The 20,832-nt window shown below is 46.5% G+C and overlaps 1 protein-coding gene across 3 annotated transcripts; it reads right to left on the bottom strand.

The window, feature by feature from the left end:
- Window positions 1-425: 425 nt before the first annotated feature.
- Window positions 426-17,226, bottom strand: BEST2 (bestrophin 2). Of its 3 annotated transcripts, none has more exons than XM_063930176.1 (10): window positions 16,898-17,226; window positions 8,020-8,209; window positions 7,608-7,702; window positions 6,874-7,107; window positions 6,019-6,173; window positions 4,990-5,067; window positions 3,728-3,880; window positions 3,010-3,090; window positions 2,169-2,323; window positions 426-1,178 (listed from the first exon to the last, which is right to left on the bottom strand). In XM_063930176.1, the coding sequence occupies exons 1-10, from the start codon at window positions 16,980-16,982 to the stop codon at window positions 737-739; spliced, it is 1,668 nt and encodes a 555-aa protein (XP_063786246.1). In that variant the 5' UTR covers window positions 16,983-17,226; the 3' UTR covers window positions 426-736. The 3 variants fall into 3 exon arrangements, with proteins under 3 accessions (XP_063786246.1, XP_063786247.1, XP_063786248.1); XM_063930177.1 differs by having other exon boundaries at window positions 16,909-16,987; XM_063930178.1 differs by lacking the exon at window positions 16,898-17,226 and adding an exon at window positions 16,198-16,391.
- Window positions 17,227-20,832: the final 3,606 nt, after the last annotated feature.

The following is a 20,832-nucleotide window of genomic DNA, read 5'->3' as shown; positions in this document are numbered from 1 at the left end:
CACATGCTGCGGCGACTGGCTGTGATTGACAGCTGAACTGGGCGGGCGTGTGTACACGCCCGCCCAGTTTATGACATCAGTCCCCGATGGATCGGGCAGTGTGTATGCACAGCATCAATTGATCTGCAGATATACCTATCCGTGTGTACCCACCTATAGTGTGCCTTGAGGACTGAGATTAGGAATGCCTGATCTAGATCCGGATTCTGAAATACGAGTGGACCTCTTAACCACACAGAGTGGCCCTTAATGCACTTCAGTGCTCCCAATGTGCGGCGTTTTCCGCTTGGTACGTCACCACCATTGTGGTTGTGTGTCTCCCTCCCCCCCCCCCCCCCCCCTCCCCTCAATTTGCATACAAATTCAAAAAAATGACTTGCTTTCATGTTTTACCCCCCTTCTGGATTGAACAAGGCAAAGCACAGTTTTACACAACAGTAGAAAAATAGCTTTAATTATAAGAAAATGTAAAAATAAAAAAATTCTAGCCTGAACTGAAGACTAGCTTGAAATGTTCAATGAGCATAAACAGTGCAAAAATACCTAATACTATAACCAGGTAATGTAGGCCTAGAAGCGGCTTTGGCACGGTGTGAGGGTTGGCGAATGTCACATTGCGCAGAGAGAAAAGTCTTGTGCGACAGAGGTTTTACACGAGTAACACAACGGCTGCGGTGCGTTCCTGTACCTACAGAGATCTGCCCCTAGCGACCACGTAAGGCGAGTCTTTGTCCATTCAGGTTATATTTGGAGAGGTCTCACATGAAGCACTGGATTCATTTTCTTGAGAGGCAAGGGTAGTATCCAACACGGGTGTTGTGGGCTCAGTTGGGGAGTTAAAGGGACTGTCCGTCTCGACGTTGAATATAGTTTGAACTGGAACGTCATTTGGTCTGGTCTCTGGATGCGGTAGAGTCTCTGTGCACGTCGGGTCCTGAGAACTCTCCCGCTCCAGAATGTCAGAAGTCTCTGAGGCAGAGCTGGTAGATCGTCTCAGCAGCATCACACAGCTCCCAGGGGCAGCAAATGGGGAGGCCAGAGCTGCGGATGAGGAGTGTGGAGAGGCCCCCACGCCTGGAAGCAGGCGGCTCAGCAGAGGAAATGGATGGGTGATCGATTCTTCATTCATCTCCTCAATGTCGGAGAGGGGCTGGAACTGCATGTCTTCCTTAGCGAGCCTGGAAACAAAAGGAGACCACTTAGGTTATTAGGTAAAAGAAGAACACGCTCACAAAATCCTTAAATTCAGATTGAGCAATAAGTAAATGATGAAGCTGAAGGGTCCACCGTAATTTCATGCATGTGGTGGCTTTTGGTGTCAATGGAGATAGCAGGCAGGAGTTCTATGTACATACAAATGACGTGTACAATAGGCACTACTGCTCCTTGGGAAACTAGCAATCTAAAAATGCTTGTAGGGGCAGAGTGAGCTGAAGACATAGAAGGGAAGGTATTTGTGGAATATATACATTGGGGAGGTGTGTAGATTTACTGTGGTGTTGCCCATAGCAAACAATTCAGGTTCTGGATGTCACATGGGTGCCGATGTACTAAGCCTTGAAGAGAGATAAAGTGTCAACCAATCAGCTCCTGTCATTTTTCAAACACAGCCTGTAATTTGGCCGTTAGGGCTGGTACTTTATCTCCGTCCACTTGCGCTCTCTCTCCAAGGATTAGTACATCTCCCCAGTTGTCTGATTACTGCATATATTCTAGTATGTGCTGTAAAGTTGCATGGAGATTGGACATTTTCTTTGAAAGTTGCACCATAGTTTTCTACAGGTATGTCATCCCCTAAGCGGAGTCCTGGGGCTCTGCTAGTCCCGTTATTCATAACCGGCAAATTACATATAATTAAAGTGTAAATGGTGAGGGACGGTGAGCAGAACCAATCGTGGCCCTCCACTCATAATTTCCATCTCTAACTGTAAGGAGAACCACAAAAAAAGTCTACACAGAACAGCACCTGGGGCTTTGCCTGGAGGGGACGTTAAAATAATTTCCCAGGTGGCTGTGCTGCTTTAGGAAGAGTCTGCACCAATGCCAAAATCCATCTCCCATTTCGCACACCCTTCAGCTTAGTCTTTGTGTCATAGGTTTGACAAGAAAGGGAAGGATGACAAAGGGTGCAATGATGCATTTAGGAGAGAAGGAGCGGTGGTACTCACCCCATGTCAAATGTGGATCCCTGGAAGGAAGGTTGACGTTTCTGGAATAAAGTGGCGGCAGTGTAGGGAGGACGGGGGTCTGAATCATTCCAGTATCGATCCTTGACCAAGAGAGGGACATCCCCATACATCTCGTCCACAGCCATCATGGACACCTAGCAGAAGCGGGAAGCCGGCGTTACGGGTGCTCATGAGTATAACTGCTATATCCACATCGCTCTCTGGTACACGATACGTTGGGCTATAATAGTGCTAAAAATATAATGTCATCACTAAGAAATAAGAGAAGGAGCACAGTCCTTGCCGTAGCTGGTGATCTATGCTATACTGCGGCCTAAGGCAAGGTCTGGTCACCACCAATTACTGAGGTGATCGACAAGCCTCCAGCCTGCTCTCCATATTCCAGTCCCTCCACCAGTTGCCACGCTTTGGCACCTTAGGTATCACCCAAGTTTTCTCCTGAAGTCATTATATTAGCAGCGCAGTGACGGAGCATGGATACAGGTATTGGATAGTACAGGGATGTATCCTCTGCTGCACTTATCCCATCAGTCATTCTTCTATTATAATGGGAGCAGGAGTGAGTGCAGGTGATAGGTGTGCGCATTTCGCATTGCTCATCCTCCCGCTATTAATGACTATAGAGCAAAGAAACTTGGGTAGGATGAAATTAAAGGATGGTGGTTGATTACGACGAGCTACATGAGGAGATGGGTTGGCTTAGGATGACAGAATTCCATAGACATGAATATTTCTGCCACCACTGTAAGCACTAGAGACCCGCGAGGCCTCCTGTGGTGCCTTCTAGTTATGCAGTGTTAGTGGGCAAAGTTCTTGTTACCTGGAAATTCCGGTCAATCAAGAAATTGGTTTCAAAATCATCGTCATCCTCGCCAAAGGGATTGATCAGCTGCTCTGCCACCTGGAAGGGGAGAATGGAGAACTTTTAATAGGATATAGACATGGTGCACATATGCACACAGCAGTCCTTATGCAATAGCCTTTTGCAGTCACGAGAGCGATCCTGATTATGTACCCAGTATTTTTAAAGAGGCAATCATTTAAAATGCAAATCTAGGTTGGTTTTGCCTTTTAAATGATTTACGCTTTAATAGTAGGGGCTTAATTGCCGGAAACGTGCCTGTAACTTGCAGACGATTAAATGAGGGCCAATAGGTTTCCTGTACTAGTCTGGAATTACACCTGCTCCCAAGTTACGTTCAGTCATTCCCAAAATGCACATGAATCTTCCCATGTACATAAATGTAAAAATAAAACCTACGAGGCCACACCCCCTAAGAGGCCATGCCCCCCATACTCCTGTCTCTCTTCGCTTTCCTTATATAAAGTACTACATAACATTGTAGTAACTACTTTCATATTTCTTACTTGGAAACATAATAAAGGCAAACATTTTGGTTGTCCCAGACATGTCTTTATCCGGTACGCACAGCACAGTCGTCTACAGCAGAGAATAGATTGTGGATTACTTTGGAGCTTTAGGCTGAACATTTAAATCACAGCCCATAAAGGTGTTTAAAGGACTTCCTAGCACACACCTTGAGCCAGCCGACATAGAAGAAGAACTGCAGCAGAGTGAATACGGGGACGTAGAGGTCCAGGTCCTGGCCTATATACCCCTTGGATGGGTCTAGGAACTGCCGTCCAATCAGACAGGTGAGAAAATAGCTGTAGACTGCGATGGTCACCACCTGGTGGGGAGAGAAGAGAGGACAATGAGACTGTGACTCTCTGTATGACGGAGCCTCACTGCCTGACGCCAGGTTACTCCAGGTTTGTGTATCCCATTTTATCTTTAGAGGTTTCTGGGCACTGCCACCTCCCCTATGACACCACACTTCCCTCGTCTTTAGGCCTCAAGCCCAGGCTATTGTTGCCTAAGAGGACCATGATTGTATCAGAGAGATTAAGTAAAGTACTAATTACAGAGACAAACAAGAGATTTATAAAGAGACAGTTCCCCTTAGTGTGAGATAAGATGGAAATAAAGGAGGGGTGAGCAATTGAGGCTCGCCACCTGTTGTGGAACTATATATCCCAACATGCCCTGCAACCGTTTTAGTATGGCCGGCCTGGATGTGTAGTTCCACAACAGCTGGAGGGCCACTTATTGCCCATCCCTGAGCTAAAGGAACCTTTACACAAACATGACCGGAATCCCCAGGGAAGGCGCACTGTATGCTGGGAACACATCTGACAAACTGTCTGTACAACCAGAACACCACCTGAGACACAGGGGGACAGAAGTCTAACCAGAACATCTCTGGCCACTAACCACCTCCTAAGGAAGCACCTCCAAACACATCTCATCCAACACTGGGGGTAATTCCAAGTTGATCGCAGCAGGAATTCTGTTAGCAACTGGGCAAAACCATGTGCACTGCAGGGGGGGCAGATATAACATGTGCAGAGAGAGTTAGATTTGGGTGGGGTGAGTTCAATCTGCAATCTAATTTGCAGTGTAAAAAAAAAGCAGCCAGTATTTACCCTGCACAGAAACAAAATAACCCACCCAAATCTAACTCTCTCTGCAAATGTTAGATCTGCCTCCCCCTGCAGTGCACATGGTTTTGCCCAGTTGCTAACAGAATTCCTGCTGCGATCAACTTGGAATTACCCCCACTATCCGAACATTCCCGGATAAATGGAGATTATCTGGATGGCGTCAGTAAAAAAAAATATTGTCCACAGTCAGTCAATAATCTGGGTATAAGATTTCTAAATAAGCAGATTAATAGCTTGTCCCTTTAAAAGGGCCAGTAGCCAGCCACATGCTATACATTGGTGTGGTCTTCCTTACCTGAGTGTAGACCAGTGGGATGCTGATCCAATCATAGTGGAAGAGCATGCCGCAGTTCCCCCGGAACGTATTCAGTTCCTAGACAGAGAGAGGGGAATGGAAATATAACACACTTAGAATTACAGTTCTCTTTAGGTCTCTATAAAGGGTCAGAAATACGTTGCTAGGGAGAAAAATGATCTTTCGTAGACTGCAATGAAGCAGTGCCCCCCTGTGGACAAATAATAATGAAACATCGTATATTACCAAGTGAACAGCAGCAAAGCTGCATAATTATTTTATGGCTTTGTTCAGCAAGAATATCCAGGAAAACAAACACTTGCCTGCCTACCACTTACAGAAAATGACAATTGAACGTCCCAACATTCAAATTCATGTTTGTTGTAACAGAGAACAGATAGAAGTTGTGCTGAAATTTACATTTTTATAAACGGTTTTACATTTTTAATCAGACTGTGCTATGGTTGATCAACCACAAGATGGCGCCATAGTGAAGCGCTGCTTACACGACATGTTAGTGCAAAGTTACCCGGTATAGCCAGGTTCTCACGAGCAGTGAGGGGCTTGTTGAACATAAAGGAGAAATGCTCTAATACAGGGGTTCTCAACCCTAATCATCAAGTACCACTAACAGGTCATGTTCTCAGAATGTCCTATATTATGTATTACAGAGCAATCCACCCTACCCAAAGTGCTATTTACCAGATCCCTGAGCGAAAACTAGGGAAGCCCAATGTGGTTGAGCAGGAGGACCAATCAGAAGCTTCAATCGTGGAGACTGTGGCATCTGATTGGCCGTCCCGCTCACACACATTCTCTGCAGGCAGATCAGAAGTGATGAATGAGAGGATTTCCAAATTAGGAATCAAGCCCTAGCAGCCCTGGGTATACTACACTAGGAACACAACAAGGGTCCTGCTGCCACCAAGCTACATAGGAAATAAAAGGAATTTTCCCAACACAAAGCAGAAGACGTTTTGTTCATTAATGACTGACCAGGTGCCACTAGATCATGTCACACCCACTCACCTCTATGAGCATTTTATATGCGGGGTCATCATGCACTCGCCCTTCTTTCCGGGCCTGAGCTGCCAGACTGCAGAACCAGACACAGGGAACCCAGTACTTATTATAGGAGGAGTGGAGATTCTCAAACTTCTTCCTCTCATGGCGAGTCATGAACCCTGCCGGCAAAAACATATCACATATATGTAACTGGGACCCCGGGCACCAGCCTGTCCTCATCATACCCTGACAGATGTACTAAGCCCTGAAAAGTGATAATGTGAAGAGAGATAAAGTGCCAGCCAACCAGCTCCTGTCATTCTTCAAACACAACATGTAACATGGCAGATTGAAGGTGATTGGCTGGTATTATCTCCAGTCAATTATCACTCTGCAAGGCTTAGTACATCTGCCTAATATGTCACATAGCTCCCTCCTGTCGTTATCACCCTGTGGTGGGAGGGATAGACCCCATGTCACATAGCTCCCTCCTGTCTGTGACACCCTGTGGTGGGAGGGACAGACGACATGTCACATAGCTCCCTCCTGTCTGTGTCACCCTGTGGTGGGAGGGACAGACCCCATGTCACATAGCTCCCTCCTGTCTGTGTCATCCTGTGGTGGGAGGGACAGACCCCATGTCACATAGCTCCCTCCTGTCTGTGTCATCCTGTGGTGGGAGGGACAGACCCCACGTCACATAGCTCCCTCCTGTCTGTCACCCTGTGGTGGGAGGGACAGACTCCACGTCACATAGCTCCCTCCTGTCTGTGTTACCCTGTAGTGGGAAGGACAGACCCCATGTCAAATAGCTCCCTCCTGTCTGTGTCACCCTGTGGTGGTGATGGGGAAGGGGGACGACAGAAGATGGTCACTCACCAGCCTCCACCACGTGATCTATAGTTGGAAACCTCTTGAAGGCTGCGGTGCTGACAGACCTCAGGATGAGCAGCCCTGAGAGGCTGCAATAGCGCATGAGTGTCCGCCGGTACATCCTCCCCCGCTCATCCGATCCGTGCACAGTGGCATTGATGGCACACATGACCCTGTCAGGAAAGGGCATGCAGAGGTACTGGTTCCACCACCGGTTCACCACCAGGGTTACGTAGAAACCTGTGATGTAGGAGAAGGCAGCGGGTCAGAGGGTGGATACAGGACTAATGAGGGGGAGAAATGATTCAATGGGCCAGACACAATAGAGACCAACACACCAGGGGGCAGCCTACCGATTCACTAACCCACTAGTGACACCACGTGCCTCATGCCTCAGGGAAATTCTGGTGAATGGAGAGGCTGAACGTTCAACAATTTGGCTGTCACGGTCATGAATAGCAAACATTAACCTAATACGCATTTTGAATTTATATTCCACCTTTATGAAAAGAAGTCATTGTGAAGCAGAGAGGTGAGTTAGAGGGGGCAGCAGTGACTAGGATCAGGAAGGTCGGCAGTGGGTGGGGTCAGAGGGGGAGGCGGTTGATGGGTGGGGTCAGGGACAACAGCAGTGGTGATGGTGGGGTCATGGAAGGCAGCAGTGAGTGTGGATAGAGGGGACAGTGGGGAGTAGGGTCAGGGAGGGCGGCAGTGGGTGGGAGGCGGGCACTGTTCCTCACCAAGCACGAAGGACACAGGAATGAGATTAGCGTAGTTGTTACAGTACAGTGACACTTTCTCAAAGCAGCTTCTCTGATCCTCGGTAAGAAAGAACCTAAGTGATAAAAGAGTCTGGATTAAAACAATGCCGACAGTGGGCCAGTTTTATGGAGTTAACAAGCGGCCAATAAAAGCATGCATTGCTGCAATGCGCCATAGCTAGCCTTTCTGAGAAACCTGCACCTGCTGTCCCCAAAAAACAAACAAAAAAAAAACAGCGTCACTCTCAGCGGCTCAAACATCGTCATCTAACCTTACCCCTGTGCACGCAGTATGTAGCATTGTCCTGCTTCTATCAATACTAAGCAGGTCAACAACTGCCCTCCTGCAATAACGAGCCCACACACCCAATTCATCCCTCAGATATTTTACCTGTATGTAATACTGAGGGCCAGGTACATGATGAAGAATACCAGGAACTCCTTGTACAACAGTTTGTAGATGCTCCCTCTCCAAAGCAACAGCAGCTTATAGAACCCTCCAAAACGGGCATTTGCCACATGAGCCGTGTATGTGACAGTCATACTGGGCAAATAAGCACCGCAACAGGGGACACAGAAGCCTGCAAAATAAATAAGATGTGGAGCTGGGTTACTGTAATAAGATGTTACAGGGGTAATAAGACATTCAGGAACTGGGTTACTGTAATAAGGTGTTACAGGGGTAATAAGAGACTCAGGAGCTGGGGTACTGTAATAAGATGTTACAGGGGTAATAAGACACTCAGGAGCTGGGTTACTGTAATAAGATGTTACAGGGGTAATAAGACACTCAGGAGCGCGGATACAGTAATAAGATACTACAGCGGTAATAAGACACTCAGGAGCTGGGTTACTGTAATAAGATGTTACAGGGGTAATAAGATACTTAGGAGCTGGGTTACTGTAATAAGGTGTTACAGGGGTAATAAGACACTCAGGAGCTGGGTTACTGTAATAAGATGTTACAGGGGTAATAAGACACTCAGGAGCTGGGTTACTGTAATAAGATGTTACAGGGGTAATAAGACACTCAGGAGCTGGGTTACTGTAATAAGGTGTTACAGGGGTAATAAGACACTCAGGAGCTGGGTTACTGTAATAAGATGTTACAGGGGTAATAAGACACTCAGGAGCTGGGTTACTGTAATAAGGTGTTACAGGGGTAATAAGACACTCAGGAGCTGGGTTACTGTAATAAGATGTTACAGGGGTAATAAGACACTGAGGAGCTGGTTACTGTAATAAGATGTTACAGGGGTAATAAGACACTCAGGAGCTGGGTTACTGTAATAAGATGTTACAGGGGTAATAAGACACTCAGGAGCTGGGTTACTGTAATAAGATGTTACAGGGGTAATAAGATACTTAGGAGCTGGGTTACTGTAATAAGGTGTTACAGGGGTAATAAGGCACTCAGGAGCTGGGTTACTGTAATAAGATGTTACAGGGGTAATAAGACACTCAGGAGCTGGGTTACTGTAATAAGATGTTACAGGGGTAATAAGACACTCAGGAGCTGGGTTACTGTAATAAGATGTTACAGGGGTAATAAGACACTCAGGAGCTGGGTTACTGTAATAAGATGTTACAGGGGTAATAAGACACTCAGGAGCTGGGTTACTGTAATAAGGTGTTACAGGGGTAATAAGACACTCAGGAGCTGGGTTACTGTAATAAGATGTTACAGGGGTAATAAGACACTGAGGAGCTGGTTACTGTAATAAGATGTTACAGGGGTAATAAGACACTCAGGAGCTGGGTTACTGTAATAAGATGTTACAGGAGTAATAAGACACTCAGGAGCTGGGGTACTGTAATAAAATGTTACAGGGGTAATAAGACACTCAGGAGCTGGTTACTGTAATAAGATGTTACAGGGGTAATAAGACACTCAGGAGCTGGGTTACTATAATAATATGTTACAGGGGTAATAAAACTGAGGAGCTGTGTTACTGTAATAAGGTGTTACAGGGGGAATAAGACACTCAGGAGCTGGGTTACTGTAATAAGATGTTACAGGGGTAATAAGACACTCAGGAGCTGGGTTACTGTAATAAGATGTTACATGGGTAATAAGACACTCAGGAGCTGGGTTACTGTAATAAGATGTTACAGGGGTAATAAGACACTCAGGAGCGCGGATACAGTAATAAGATACTACAGCGGTAATAAGACACTCAGGAGCTGGGTTACTGTAATAAGATGTTACAGGGGTAATAAGAGACTCAGGAGCTGGGTTACTGTAATAAGATGTTACAGGGGTAATAAGAGACTCAGGAGCTGGGGTACTGTAATAAGATGTTACAGGGGTAATAAGATACTTAGGAGCTGGGTTACTGTAATAAGGTGTTACAGGGGTAATAAGACACTCAGGAGCTGGGTTACTGTAATAAGATGATACAGGGGTAATAAGACACTCAGGAGCTAGGTTACTGTAATAAGATGTTACAGGTGTAATAAGACACTCAGGAGCTGGGTTACTGTAATACGATGTTACACGGGTAATAAGACACTGAGGAGCTGGTTACTGTAATAAGATGTTACAGGGGTAATAAGACACTCAGGAGCTGGGTTACTGTAATAAGATGTTACATGGGTAATAAGACACTCAGGAGCTGGGTTACTGTAATAAGGTGTTACAGAGGTAATAAGACACTCAGGAGCTGGGTTACTGTAATAAGGTGTTACAGGGGTAATAAGACACTCAGGAGCTGGGTTACTGTAATAAGGTGTTACAGGGGTAATAAGACACTCAGGAGCTGGGTTACTGTAATAAGATGTTACAGGGGTAATAAGACACTCAGGAGCTGGGTTACTGTAATAAGAGGTTACAGGGGTAATAAGGCACTCAGGAGCTGGGTTACTGTAATAAGATGTTACAGGGGTAATAAGACACTCAGGAGCTGGGTTACTGTAATAAGATGTTACAGGGGTAATAAGACACTCAGGAGCTGTGTTACTGTAATAAGATGTTACAGGGGTACTAAGACACTCAGGAGCTGGGTTACTGTAATAAGATGTTACAGGGGTAATAAGACACTCAGGAGCTGGGTTACTGTAATAAGATGTTACAGGGGTAATAAGACACTCAGGAGCTGGGTTACTGTAATAAGATGTTACAGGGGTAATAAGACACTCAGGAGCTGGGTTACTGTAATAAGATGTTACAGGGGTAATAAGGCACTCAGGAGCTGGGTTACTGTAATAAGATGTTACAGGGGCAATAAGGCACTCAGGAGCTGGGTTACTGTAATAAGATGTTACAGGGGTAATAAGACACTCAGGAGCTGGGTTACTGTAATAAGATGTTACAGGGGTAATAAGACACTCAGGAGCTGGGTTACTGTAACACGATGTTACAGGGGTAATAAGACACTCAGGAGCTGTGTTACTGTAATAAGATGTTACAGGGGTACTAAGACACTTAGGAGCTGGGTTACTGTAATAAGAGGTTACAGGGGTAATAAGGCACTCAGGAGCTGGGTTACTGTAATAAGATGTTACAGGGGTAATAAGGCACTCAGGAGCTGGGTTACTGTAATAAGATGTTACAGGGGTAATAAGACACTCAGGAGCTGGGTTACTGTAATAAGATGTTACAGGGGTAATAAGACACTCAGGAGCTGGGTTACTGTAATACGATGTTACAGGGGTAATAAGACACTCAGGAGCTGGGTTACTGTAATAAGATGTTACAGGGGTAATAAGATGCTCAGGAGCTAGGTTACTGTAATAAGATGTTACATGGGTAATAAGACACTCAGGAGCTGGGTTACTGTAATACGATGTTACAGGGGTAATAAGACACTGAGGAGCTGGTTACTGTAATAAGATGTTACAGGGGTAATAAGACACTCAGGAGCTGGGTTACTGTAATAAGATGTTACAGGGGTAATAAGACACTCAGGAGCTGGGTTACTGTAATAAGATGTTACAGGAGTAATAAGACACTCAGGAGATGGGTACTGTAATAAGATGTTACAGGGGTAATAAGACACTCAGGAGCTGGGTTACTGTAATAAGATGTTACAGGGGTAATAAGACACTCAGGAGCTGGGTTACTGTAATAAGATGTTACAGGGGTAATAAGACACTCAGGAGCTGGGTTACTGTAATAAGATGTTACAGGGGTAATAAGACACTCAGGAGCTGGGTTACTGTAATAAGATGTTACAGGGGTAATAAGACACTCAGGAGCTGGGGTACTGTATTAAGATGTTACAGGGGTAATAAGACACTCAGGAGCTGGGTTACTGTAATAAGGTGTTACAGGGGTAATAAGACACTCAGGAGCTGGGATACTGTAATAAGATGTTACAGGGGTAATTAGACACTCAGGAGCTGGGTACTGTAATAAGATGTTACAAGGGTAATAAGACACTCAGGAGCTGGGTTACTGTAATAAGATGTTACAGGGGTAATAAGACACTCAGGAGCTGGGTTACTGTAATAAGATGTTACAGGGGTAATAAGACACTCAGGAGCTGGGTTACTGTAATAAGATGTTACAGGGGTAATAAGACTGAGGAGCTGTGTTACTGTAATAAGATGTTACAGGTGTAATAAGACACTCAGGAGCTGGGTTACTGTAATAAGATGTTACAGGGGTAATAAGACACTCAGGAGCTGGGTTACTGTAATAATATGTTACAGGGGTAATAAGACACTCAGGAGCTGAGTTATTGTAATAACATGTTACAGGGGTAATAAGACACTCAGGAGCCGGGTTACTGTAATAAGATGTTACAGGGGTAATAAGACACTCAGGAGCTGGGTTACTGTAATAAGATGTTACAGGGGTAATAAGGCACTCAGGAGCTGAGTTATTGTAATAACATGTTACAGGGGTAATAAGACACTCAGGAGCTGGGTTACTGTAATAAGATGTTACAGGGGTAATAAGACACTCAGGAGCTGGGTTACTGTAATAAGATGTTACAGGGGTAATAAGACACTCAGGAGCTGGGGTACTGTATTAAGATGTTACAGGGGTAATAAGACACTCAGGAGCTGGGTTACTGTAATAAGGTGTTACAGGGGTAATAAGACACTCAGGAGCTGGGATACTGTAATAAGATGTTACAGGGGTAATTAGACACTCAGGAGCTGGGTACTGTAATAAGATGTTACAAGGGTAATAAGACACTCAGGAGCTGGGTTACTGTAATAAGATGTTACAGGGGTAATAAGACACTCAGGAGCTGGGTTACTGTAATAAGATGTTACAGGGGTAATAAGACTGAGGAGCTGTGTTACTGTAATAAGATGTTACAGGTGTAATAAGACACTCAGGAGCTGGGTTACTGTAATAAGATGTTACAGGGGTAATAAGACACTCAGGAGCTGGGTTACTGTAATAATATGTTACAGGGGTAATAAGACACTCAGGAGCTGAGTTATTGTAATAACATGTTACAGGGGTAATAAGACACTCAGGAGCCGGGTTACTGTAATAAGATGTTACAGGGGTAATAAGACACTCAGGAGCTGGGTTACTGTAATAAGATGTTACAGGGGTAATAAGGCACTCAGGAGCTGAGTTATTGTAATAACATGTTACAGGGGTAATAAGACACTCAGGAGCTGGGTTACTGTAATAAGATGTTACAGGGGTAATAAGACACTCAGGAGCTGGGTTACTGTAATAAGATGTTACAGGGGTAATAAGACACTCAGGAGCTGGGGTACTGTATTAAGATGTTACAGGGGTAATAAGACACTCAGGAGCTGGGTTACTGTAATAAGGTGTTACAGGGGTAATAAGACACTCAGGAGCTGGGTTACTGTAATAAGATGTTACAGGGGTAATAAGACACTCAGGAGCTGGGTTATTGTAATAAGATGTTACAGGGATAATAAGACACTCAGGAGCTGGGTTACTGTAATAAGATGTTACAGATGTAATAAGACACTCAGGAGCTGGGTTACTGTAATAAGATGTTACAGGGGTAATAAGACACTCAGGAGCTGGGTTATTGTAATAAGATGTTACAGATGTAATAAGACACTCAGGAGCTGTGTTACTGTAATAAGATGTTACAGGGGTAATAAGACACTCAGGAGCTGGGTTACTGTAATAAGATGTTACAGATGTAATAAGACACTCAGGAGCTGGGTTACTGTAATAAGATGTTACAGGGGTAATAAGACACTCAGGAGCTGGGTTACTGTAATAAAATGTTACAGGGGTAATAAGACACTCAGGAGCTGGGTTACTGTGATAAGATATTACAGGGGTAATAAGACACTCAGGAGCTGGGTTACTGTAATAAGATGTTACAGGGGTAATAAGACACTCAGGAGCTGGGTTACTGTAATAATATGTTACAGGGGTAATAAGACACAGGAGCTGGGTTACTGTAATAAGATGTTACAGGGGTAATAGGACACTCAGGAGCTGGGTTACTGTAATAAGATGTTACAGGGGTAATAAGACACTCAGGAGCTGAGTACTGTAATACGATGTTACAGGGGTAATAAGACACTCAGGAGCTGGGTTACTGTAATAAGGTGTGACAGGGGTAATAAGACACTAAGGAGCTGGGTTACTGTGATAAGATGTTACAGGGGTAATAGGACACTCAGGAGCTGGGTTACTGTAATATATTACCGGGGTATTAGGACACAATGTTAAACCATTGCTCGCTGTCTGGTATACTGGAGTGAATTGCACTGCACTCAAAACGGAAGGCATTTGATATGCCGGCTGTCGGGGATCCCGGCGCTCTGCACACCGGCGCCGAGATCCTGACAGCCGGTATACTCGCAAGAGCCCACAAGGGGCTCTTTTGCGCTCACCCTGCTGCCGGCAGTCAGGATTCCGGCGCCGGTAAGCTGACAGCTGGCATAACGTAATAATAATCATAAATAAATACATTTGCGTGTTTAATGATGACTGAACATCTTGCCCCATAGAGTGCAGTGCAATTAGTGAGGGAGATGAAAATTATTGAGGCATAAAGGTCTCCGCTGAGAACAGATGAATAATGACGGATATATTTGATGTTAATTAAGCAGTTCCCACAGCGTATACAGAGGCAGTCAGACTCGTTACCTCACGTGTACACACCATTACTGAGCACACGTTCCTGAGAACAATAGGAAGCGCAGGAAATCCTATAAGAAGTGCAAGGTATGTACATAGGATAAAGTCACAGAGGTGCAGACAGGGGAATTTCACCTGTAAGATAACAGGGTCTTACGGGTTTATCAGGCCAGAGATAACAGCACAGAGGCATCCCAGACTGGAGCACATAGCTTTCTACTGACAACGCTACTCACATTTACTGACGGACACATTATTTATGCAATTCTACAACTATCAAAGTAAGACAGAGGGGGGAATTATTAGGCACAAATAAAAAAAACTTTAACCCAAATCATTGTCACGGTCCCCTATGTGTATGTTGCTTAGGATGGTGAGCTGTGAGGAAAACATATACAGATTTTTTTTGTCACAGATTAACATATTGTTAATCTGTTACAAAGATCTTTTAACTACGCACCCATGACGGTATCCGGTCAGATGGTCGACAATGTTAAGGTCGACACTCATTAGGTCGAGATTGACTAATGGTCAACACGTGGAAGGTCGACATGAGTTTTTCACTTTTTTTTTTCTTTTGTGGAACTTCTTCATACTTTACGATCCACGTGGACTACGACTGGGAACGGTAACCTCTGCCGAGCGCAGCGAGGCACCTTGCCCGAAGCATGGCGAGCGAAGCGAGCCATGCGAGGGGAAGAGGTGCACTAATTGGGGTTCTCTGTCACTTTACGAAGAAAACGACACCAAAAAAAGTAAAAAAAAAAACTCACTTCGACCTTTCATGTGTCGACCTAATGAGTGTCGACCTTAACATTGTCGACCATTCATACCGGAACCACCCATGACACTTCACAGATATAGATATACACACACACACACACACACACACACACACGGCTGAGTCACATTATTATGACCTCCAGCTAACAGCCAGAGTAACCGCCGTGTGCAGCACGGACAGCAGCTAGACGGGCTGGGAGTGACTCAGTAAGGTGCTGGTAGGTTGGCACAGGTACATTTTGACGATGAGCTGCTCCACTGCAGCGTGTCGGTCGGCCCTCCTGCACCTTCGTAGCCGACGTTCATCTCTCACATCAATGGCACGTGGTGTGGCGCAGTTTCCACATCGGTTATTCGCAATGCTGCCATCTGTCCAGTCACGATACACCTTCACCACAGCAGCACGCGAACAGTTCACACACTGCGCTGTTCCACAAATACTGCCACCCTTGGCCCGAGAGCCGATCATCATCCCTTTTTGAAACTTGGATAAATCGCCCCTTTTACCCATGACAGCAACGAGTGATGTGTGCAGACGGCCTATCGCGCACCTTATATACCCACCAAGCCAGAGCATGTCATGTGACGTACTTCATGGGCTACACGCTGCTGACGTCACATGTAGGAGGTGGTCGTTATACCATTTAGTTTCAGGTTATTATGCAGCTGGGTAATATATTTCCCGTCCTTGGGGCAAAAAAAAAGTGTTCTATAAGAAGTAATGTGGTAGTGGGCACTTACTGTAGGAACCCAGTAGCTATTACATTACAGCAAAGGCCACTGGTTATTATCCATAGTAGCATGAAGACAGCATGGGGGCCGGCAGGAATCTTCTTATCCCAGGGCAGGGGATCATGGGGCTAAACTGGGTAGATGGGGTAAGGGGAGTAGAGACAGTGGTAAAACCTGCAGAAGGGGAAAGGAGAGCAGAGACGGGGGTAAAACCGAGCAGACGCGGAAAGGGGTGCAGAGACCGGGGTAAAACTGAGCAGACGCGGAAAGGGGTGCAGAGACCGGGGTAAAACTGAGCAGACGCGGAAAGGGGTGCAGAGACCGGGGTAAAACTGAGCAGACGCGGAAAGGGGTGCAGAGACCGGGGTAAAACTGAGCAGAAAGGGGAGCAGAGATGTGGGTAAAACTCAGCAGACAGAGAGGGGGATGAGTGATGGGGCTAATGGGGCAGACAGGAAAGAGGAGCGACTTATATTTGGTGTAATAACTACACTAAGCTATAGATGAGCAGTAACAGAGGCAATGCACAATCAGGAGCACAACACCTGCGACAGACAATAATAAAACATCCCGTATAACTACGGAGCAATGAGTGTGGGAAATAAATACCCCCCCAACATGTACAGCCAGTAACAAGTATCACGTGATCCTAAATCATAGGGCGACCCCCCATCTGCCCCATAATATAATGTCCCCCCGCCGCAGTTACCTGACTCACACCTGCGGATATTATCACCGTCCCAGGTCCCGCATCTCCGGAGGAAGTCTGCCCGGCTCTCCTCTCCTCTACCCATATGCAGCAGCCCCCTCCCCCCAGACCCTTCCCCGCTCTCACCCCGCGTCCGATTGTCCAGGTGATGGGGGAGGGGGAGAGTCACACCGAAACCCCCGCAGTGTATAGGGAATGACACTGAGTGTGACTCACCGGCAGCCCCAATACACAACTGCCTGGAATACCCGCATCAGGCATGCCCTCCACATGATGACCCCATAAATAATTGTCAGCTCTTTGGACAAGGCTTCCTGACTTTTGAAAACTTATGTTTGTAGTATTTCTCCTAGTAATAATAATAATAATAATAATAATAATAATATTGTCAGCTGTTGGGTACAGTGAGTAACCTGTCTCTGTAACTCCAGGTAATTGCACCAAGGTATATTTATTAGCATTTATTTATATGGCGTCCGCATGGTTATAGTGCAATGTGGTAAAGCAGGTCCAGCTGGGACCCGGTCTGAAGGTCGACCATGTTTAAGTCAACCACTATAGGTCGACATTCACTAGGTTGGAAGGTCGACAGGGTTTATAGGTTGACGTGCTGGGTCGACAGATCAAAAGGTCGACATGAGTTTTTCACATTTTTTTCTTTTTATGAACTTTTTCATATTTAACGATCCACGTGGACTACGATTGGAACGTTAATCTGTGCTGAGCGAAGGGACACGGTGCACTATTCGGGGTTCCCGGTCCCTGTACGAAGAAAACAACGGCAAATAAAATCCCCCAAAACCTCATGTCGACCTTTTGACCTGTCGACCTAGCACATGTCGACCTAGAAACCCTGTCGATCTTCCAACCCTGTTGACCTATAGTGGTCGACCTAGACACTGTCAATCTAATGATCCACACTCGTCCAGCTAGTAGCAAAGAGGTGACGGGCGCTGCTCACATGCTGACGCTCTATAGCAGTCATTCCCAAACTCGGTCCTCAAGGTGGCCCAACAGACCAGAGTTTAAGGGTGTCCATCCTGAAGCACAGGTGACTTAATTAGTACCTCATTCAGTTTGATTATACCATGTCTGCACAAGTATGCAATGGTGGACCTACATTGTTGAGGCCCTGAAGCTTGAATTGTTATGAGGAACCCTTCCAACCGGCAACAATAGTGCAACATCCAACAAGGTCAAGAGAGCCTTGCTGCCCTTGTAAGGACCTCAAGGACCAAATGGCTGAGATGGGGTGGAGTCCTTGAAAATGGGTCATACGGTGCGCCCCTTCCCACAAGCCCCCTGGCCTTTTTAATGTCTACCTCTCACACATGACCAGATTGAAGTAGGGGTGACAGGGGCTGTCGTCTCGGGGGCCCCTACACTTTAGAGGCCCCCACACACTCTCCCCCAAAAAATCGGACACAGCCGACACTGAAATTGGCATTCAGCTGTGTCTCCGTCATTCCCCGTATACGCCGCAGCTCTCTCATTTGAGACCGCATTTGCACTGACAGACACAGTTAGCCTTATGCTAACAGCTATTGCAGACTACCGGCTGTGACTCTCCGGACTCAGCGTGCAGTCCCCATGCACAACCAATTGCCGCCTCCAGTCTTATCTTTAAAAGCACCTTTACTTCCATTGAATGTATGGATTGGTCTGTGGCAATAGAGGAGCTCTTTTTGTGTAGTACACCGACATTAACTGTGTAAATTGATTTTTGTTATTACATTTTATTGAAGGTGTGCTCTCTGTTATATGTGTGTATATTTCTTGCTGTACAGGAATACACAGCGAGATGTCTAGGTAATTGCAACCTGGAAGTCTTGCAGGACTTGCATGTCCCTTTGTTGCGAGGCCACACCCACTTTTCCAGGAGCGCGCATGTGCAAAAGAGCCCCCCTCATCATGGTGCCCCCCCCCCCCAGTCATTTTGTTCTGGATTCGCCAGGAATATGATTATGTACAGGAGCTGAGAGTGAAGCGGCACCATTTTACCCTCAGCTATGTCCTTACCTGCATCGGCTATCTGATTGTGGTATGTGGCTTTGTCTTCATGGGGTTCCCAGGCCAGACCATCCTACCCTACCCCCTGTCGTGCAGCAGCGTTGAGTCAGAGGCAGATCGCTGGTGACTGTACTGGCAGCAACTAGGGCACACTGCCTTGCTCATATTTTGTATATTAATAACACCACCACCTTTATACCACTTTTATTGATAGGGGCCCCCACAAGTTTGTTGTCCAGTGGCCCCCACAGACCTTAATCCGACCCTGCTCTTACAGCACTCCCCCCCACTTCATTAATCACCTCACAGAACCCCCACTTCATTAATCACCACACAGCAGTCCCCCCTCCCCCTTCAATAAACACCTGACGGCATACACAGCTCAGCTTCAGCAAAATGACATTATTAGCAAAATGAATTTATAATCCGGTGTGCCTTCTCACTTTTCATTGCTCCCAGCCTCCATCCTAGGACGGGCCCTCTCAGACTCCACTGTTCCTGGCAGTGGCGTAACTACTGCCCCCGCGAGGGCACCGCCACTGATTTAGAGCAGATTGACATGTGGATGAGCGTCCGCATGTCAATCTGCGGTCTCCTCACTAACCCGTCGCCGCTGTAAGGAGGGACACGGAGCGGAGGGCACAGCGCGCGCCTCTCCTGTGTCCCTCGTGGGTCTAATAAAGGAAGTGCCGTTCGTGAGCTCTGATTGGCTCACGAACCGGCACTTCCTTTAACAGACCCGCCGGAGACCCAGGAGGGACACAGGAGAGGCGCGCGCTGTGCCCTCCATGTCCCTCCAACACAAAACAGCAGGGGGGGGGGCAATGGGGGAGCATATGTGGCACTGAGGGGGCAAATATGGCACTGGGGGGGGTGTATGTGTACCTGGCACATGGGGGGGGCTATATTTGGCACTGGGGGTACGTGAGTACCTGGCACTGGGGGCATATATGGCACTGGAGGGGTATATGTATACCTGGCACATGGGGGGGCTATATTTGGCACTGGGGGCATGTGAGTACCTGGCACTGTGAGGGAATATCTGGCACTGGGGGCATATGTGGCACTGGGGGGGTATATGTGTACCTGGCACATGGGGTGGGGGGGCTATATTTGGCACTGGGGGCATGTGAGTACCTGGCACCGTGGGGAAATATCTGGCACTGGGGACATATGTGGCACTGGGAGCACAGCCCTAGCAACAAGCACTACCCCCTAGCAACGAGCATGACGCCCAGTGCATGAAACCCCTGGCAACGAGCATGACACCCTGAGCATGAAAACCCCTGGCACCGTGCATGGAACCAAGAGCGTGAAACCCCTGGCAACGAGCAGGTCATTTAAAAGTAATTAGAAGCGTTACTGTAGGACTTAATGTGAAATGGGCATTGCAGTGTGTGGCATAATGTATCACGGACATTGCGGTGTGTGTCATAATGTGTCACAGGCATTACGGTGTGTGGCATACTATATCACGGGCATTGTGGTATGTGGTATAATGTCTCAGGGTCATTACAGTGTGGCATAATGTATAACGGGCATTGCGGTGTGTGGCATAGGGTATAACGGGCATTGCGGTATGTGTCACAGGCATTACGGTGTATGGCAGGGGTGGGCAATTATTTCAGCTGGGGGGCCGCTTAACACTTCCAGCGAATATTCGAGGGCCACACACAAAATACTCAAAAAGAGATCCCTTTTTACACATTACGGCAGACAGCGTGCCCTTTTTACACATTACAGCAGACAGCGTCTCCCTTTTTACACATTACGACAGACAGCGTCCCCTTTTTACACATTACAGCAGACAGCGCCCCCGTTTTTACACATTACGGCAGACAGCGCCCCCGTTTTTACACATTACGGCAGACAGCGCCCCCGTTTTTACACATTACGGCAGACAGCGTCCCCTTTTTACACATTAC

This window comes from Pseudophryne corroboree, chromosome 6, assembly GCF_028390025.1.
Source record: "Pseudophryne corroboree isolate aPseCor3 chromosome 6, aPseCor3.hap2, whole genome shotgun sequence".
Taxonomy (NCBI): Eukaryota; Metazoa; Chordata; class Amphibia; order Anura; family Myobatrachidae; genus Pseudophryne; species Pseudophryne corroboree.
The sequence above is the reverse complement of the archived record's forward strand: the minus strand, read 5'-3'. Positions and strand labels throughout refer to the sequence as shown.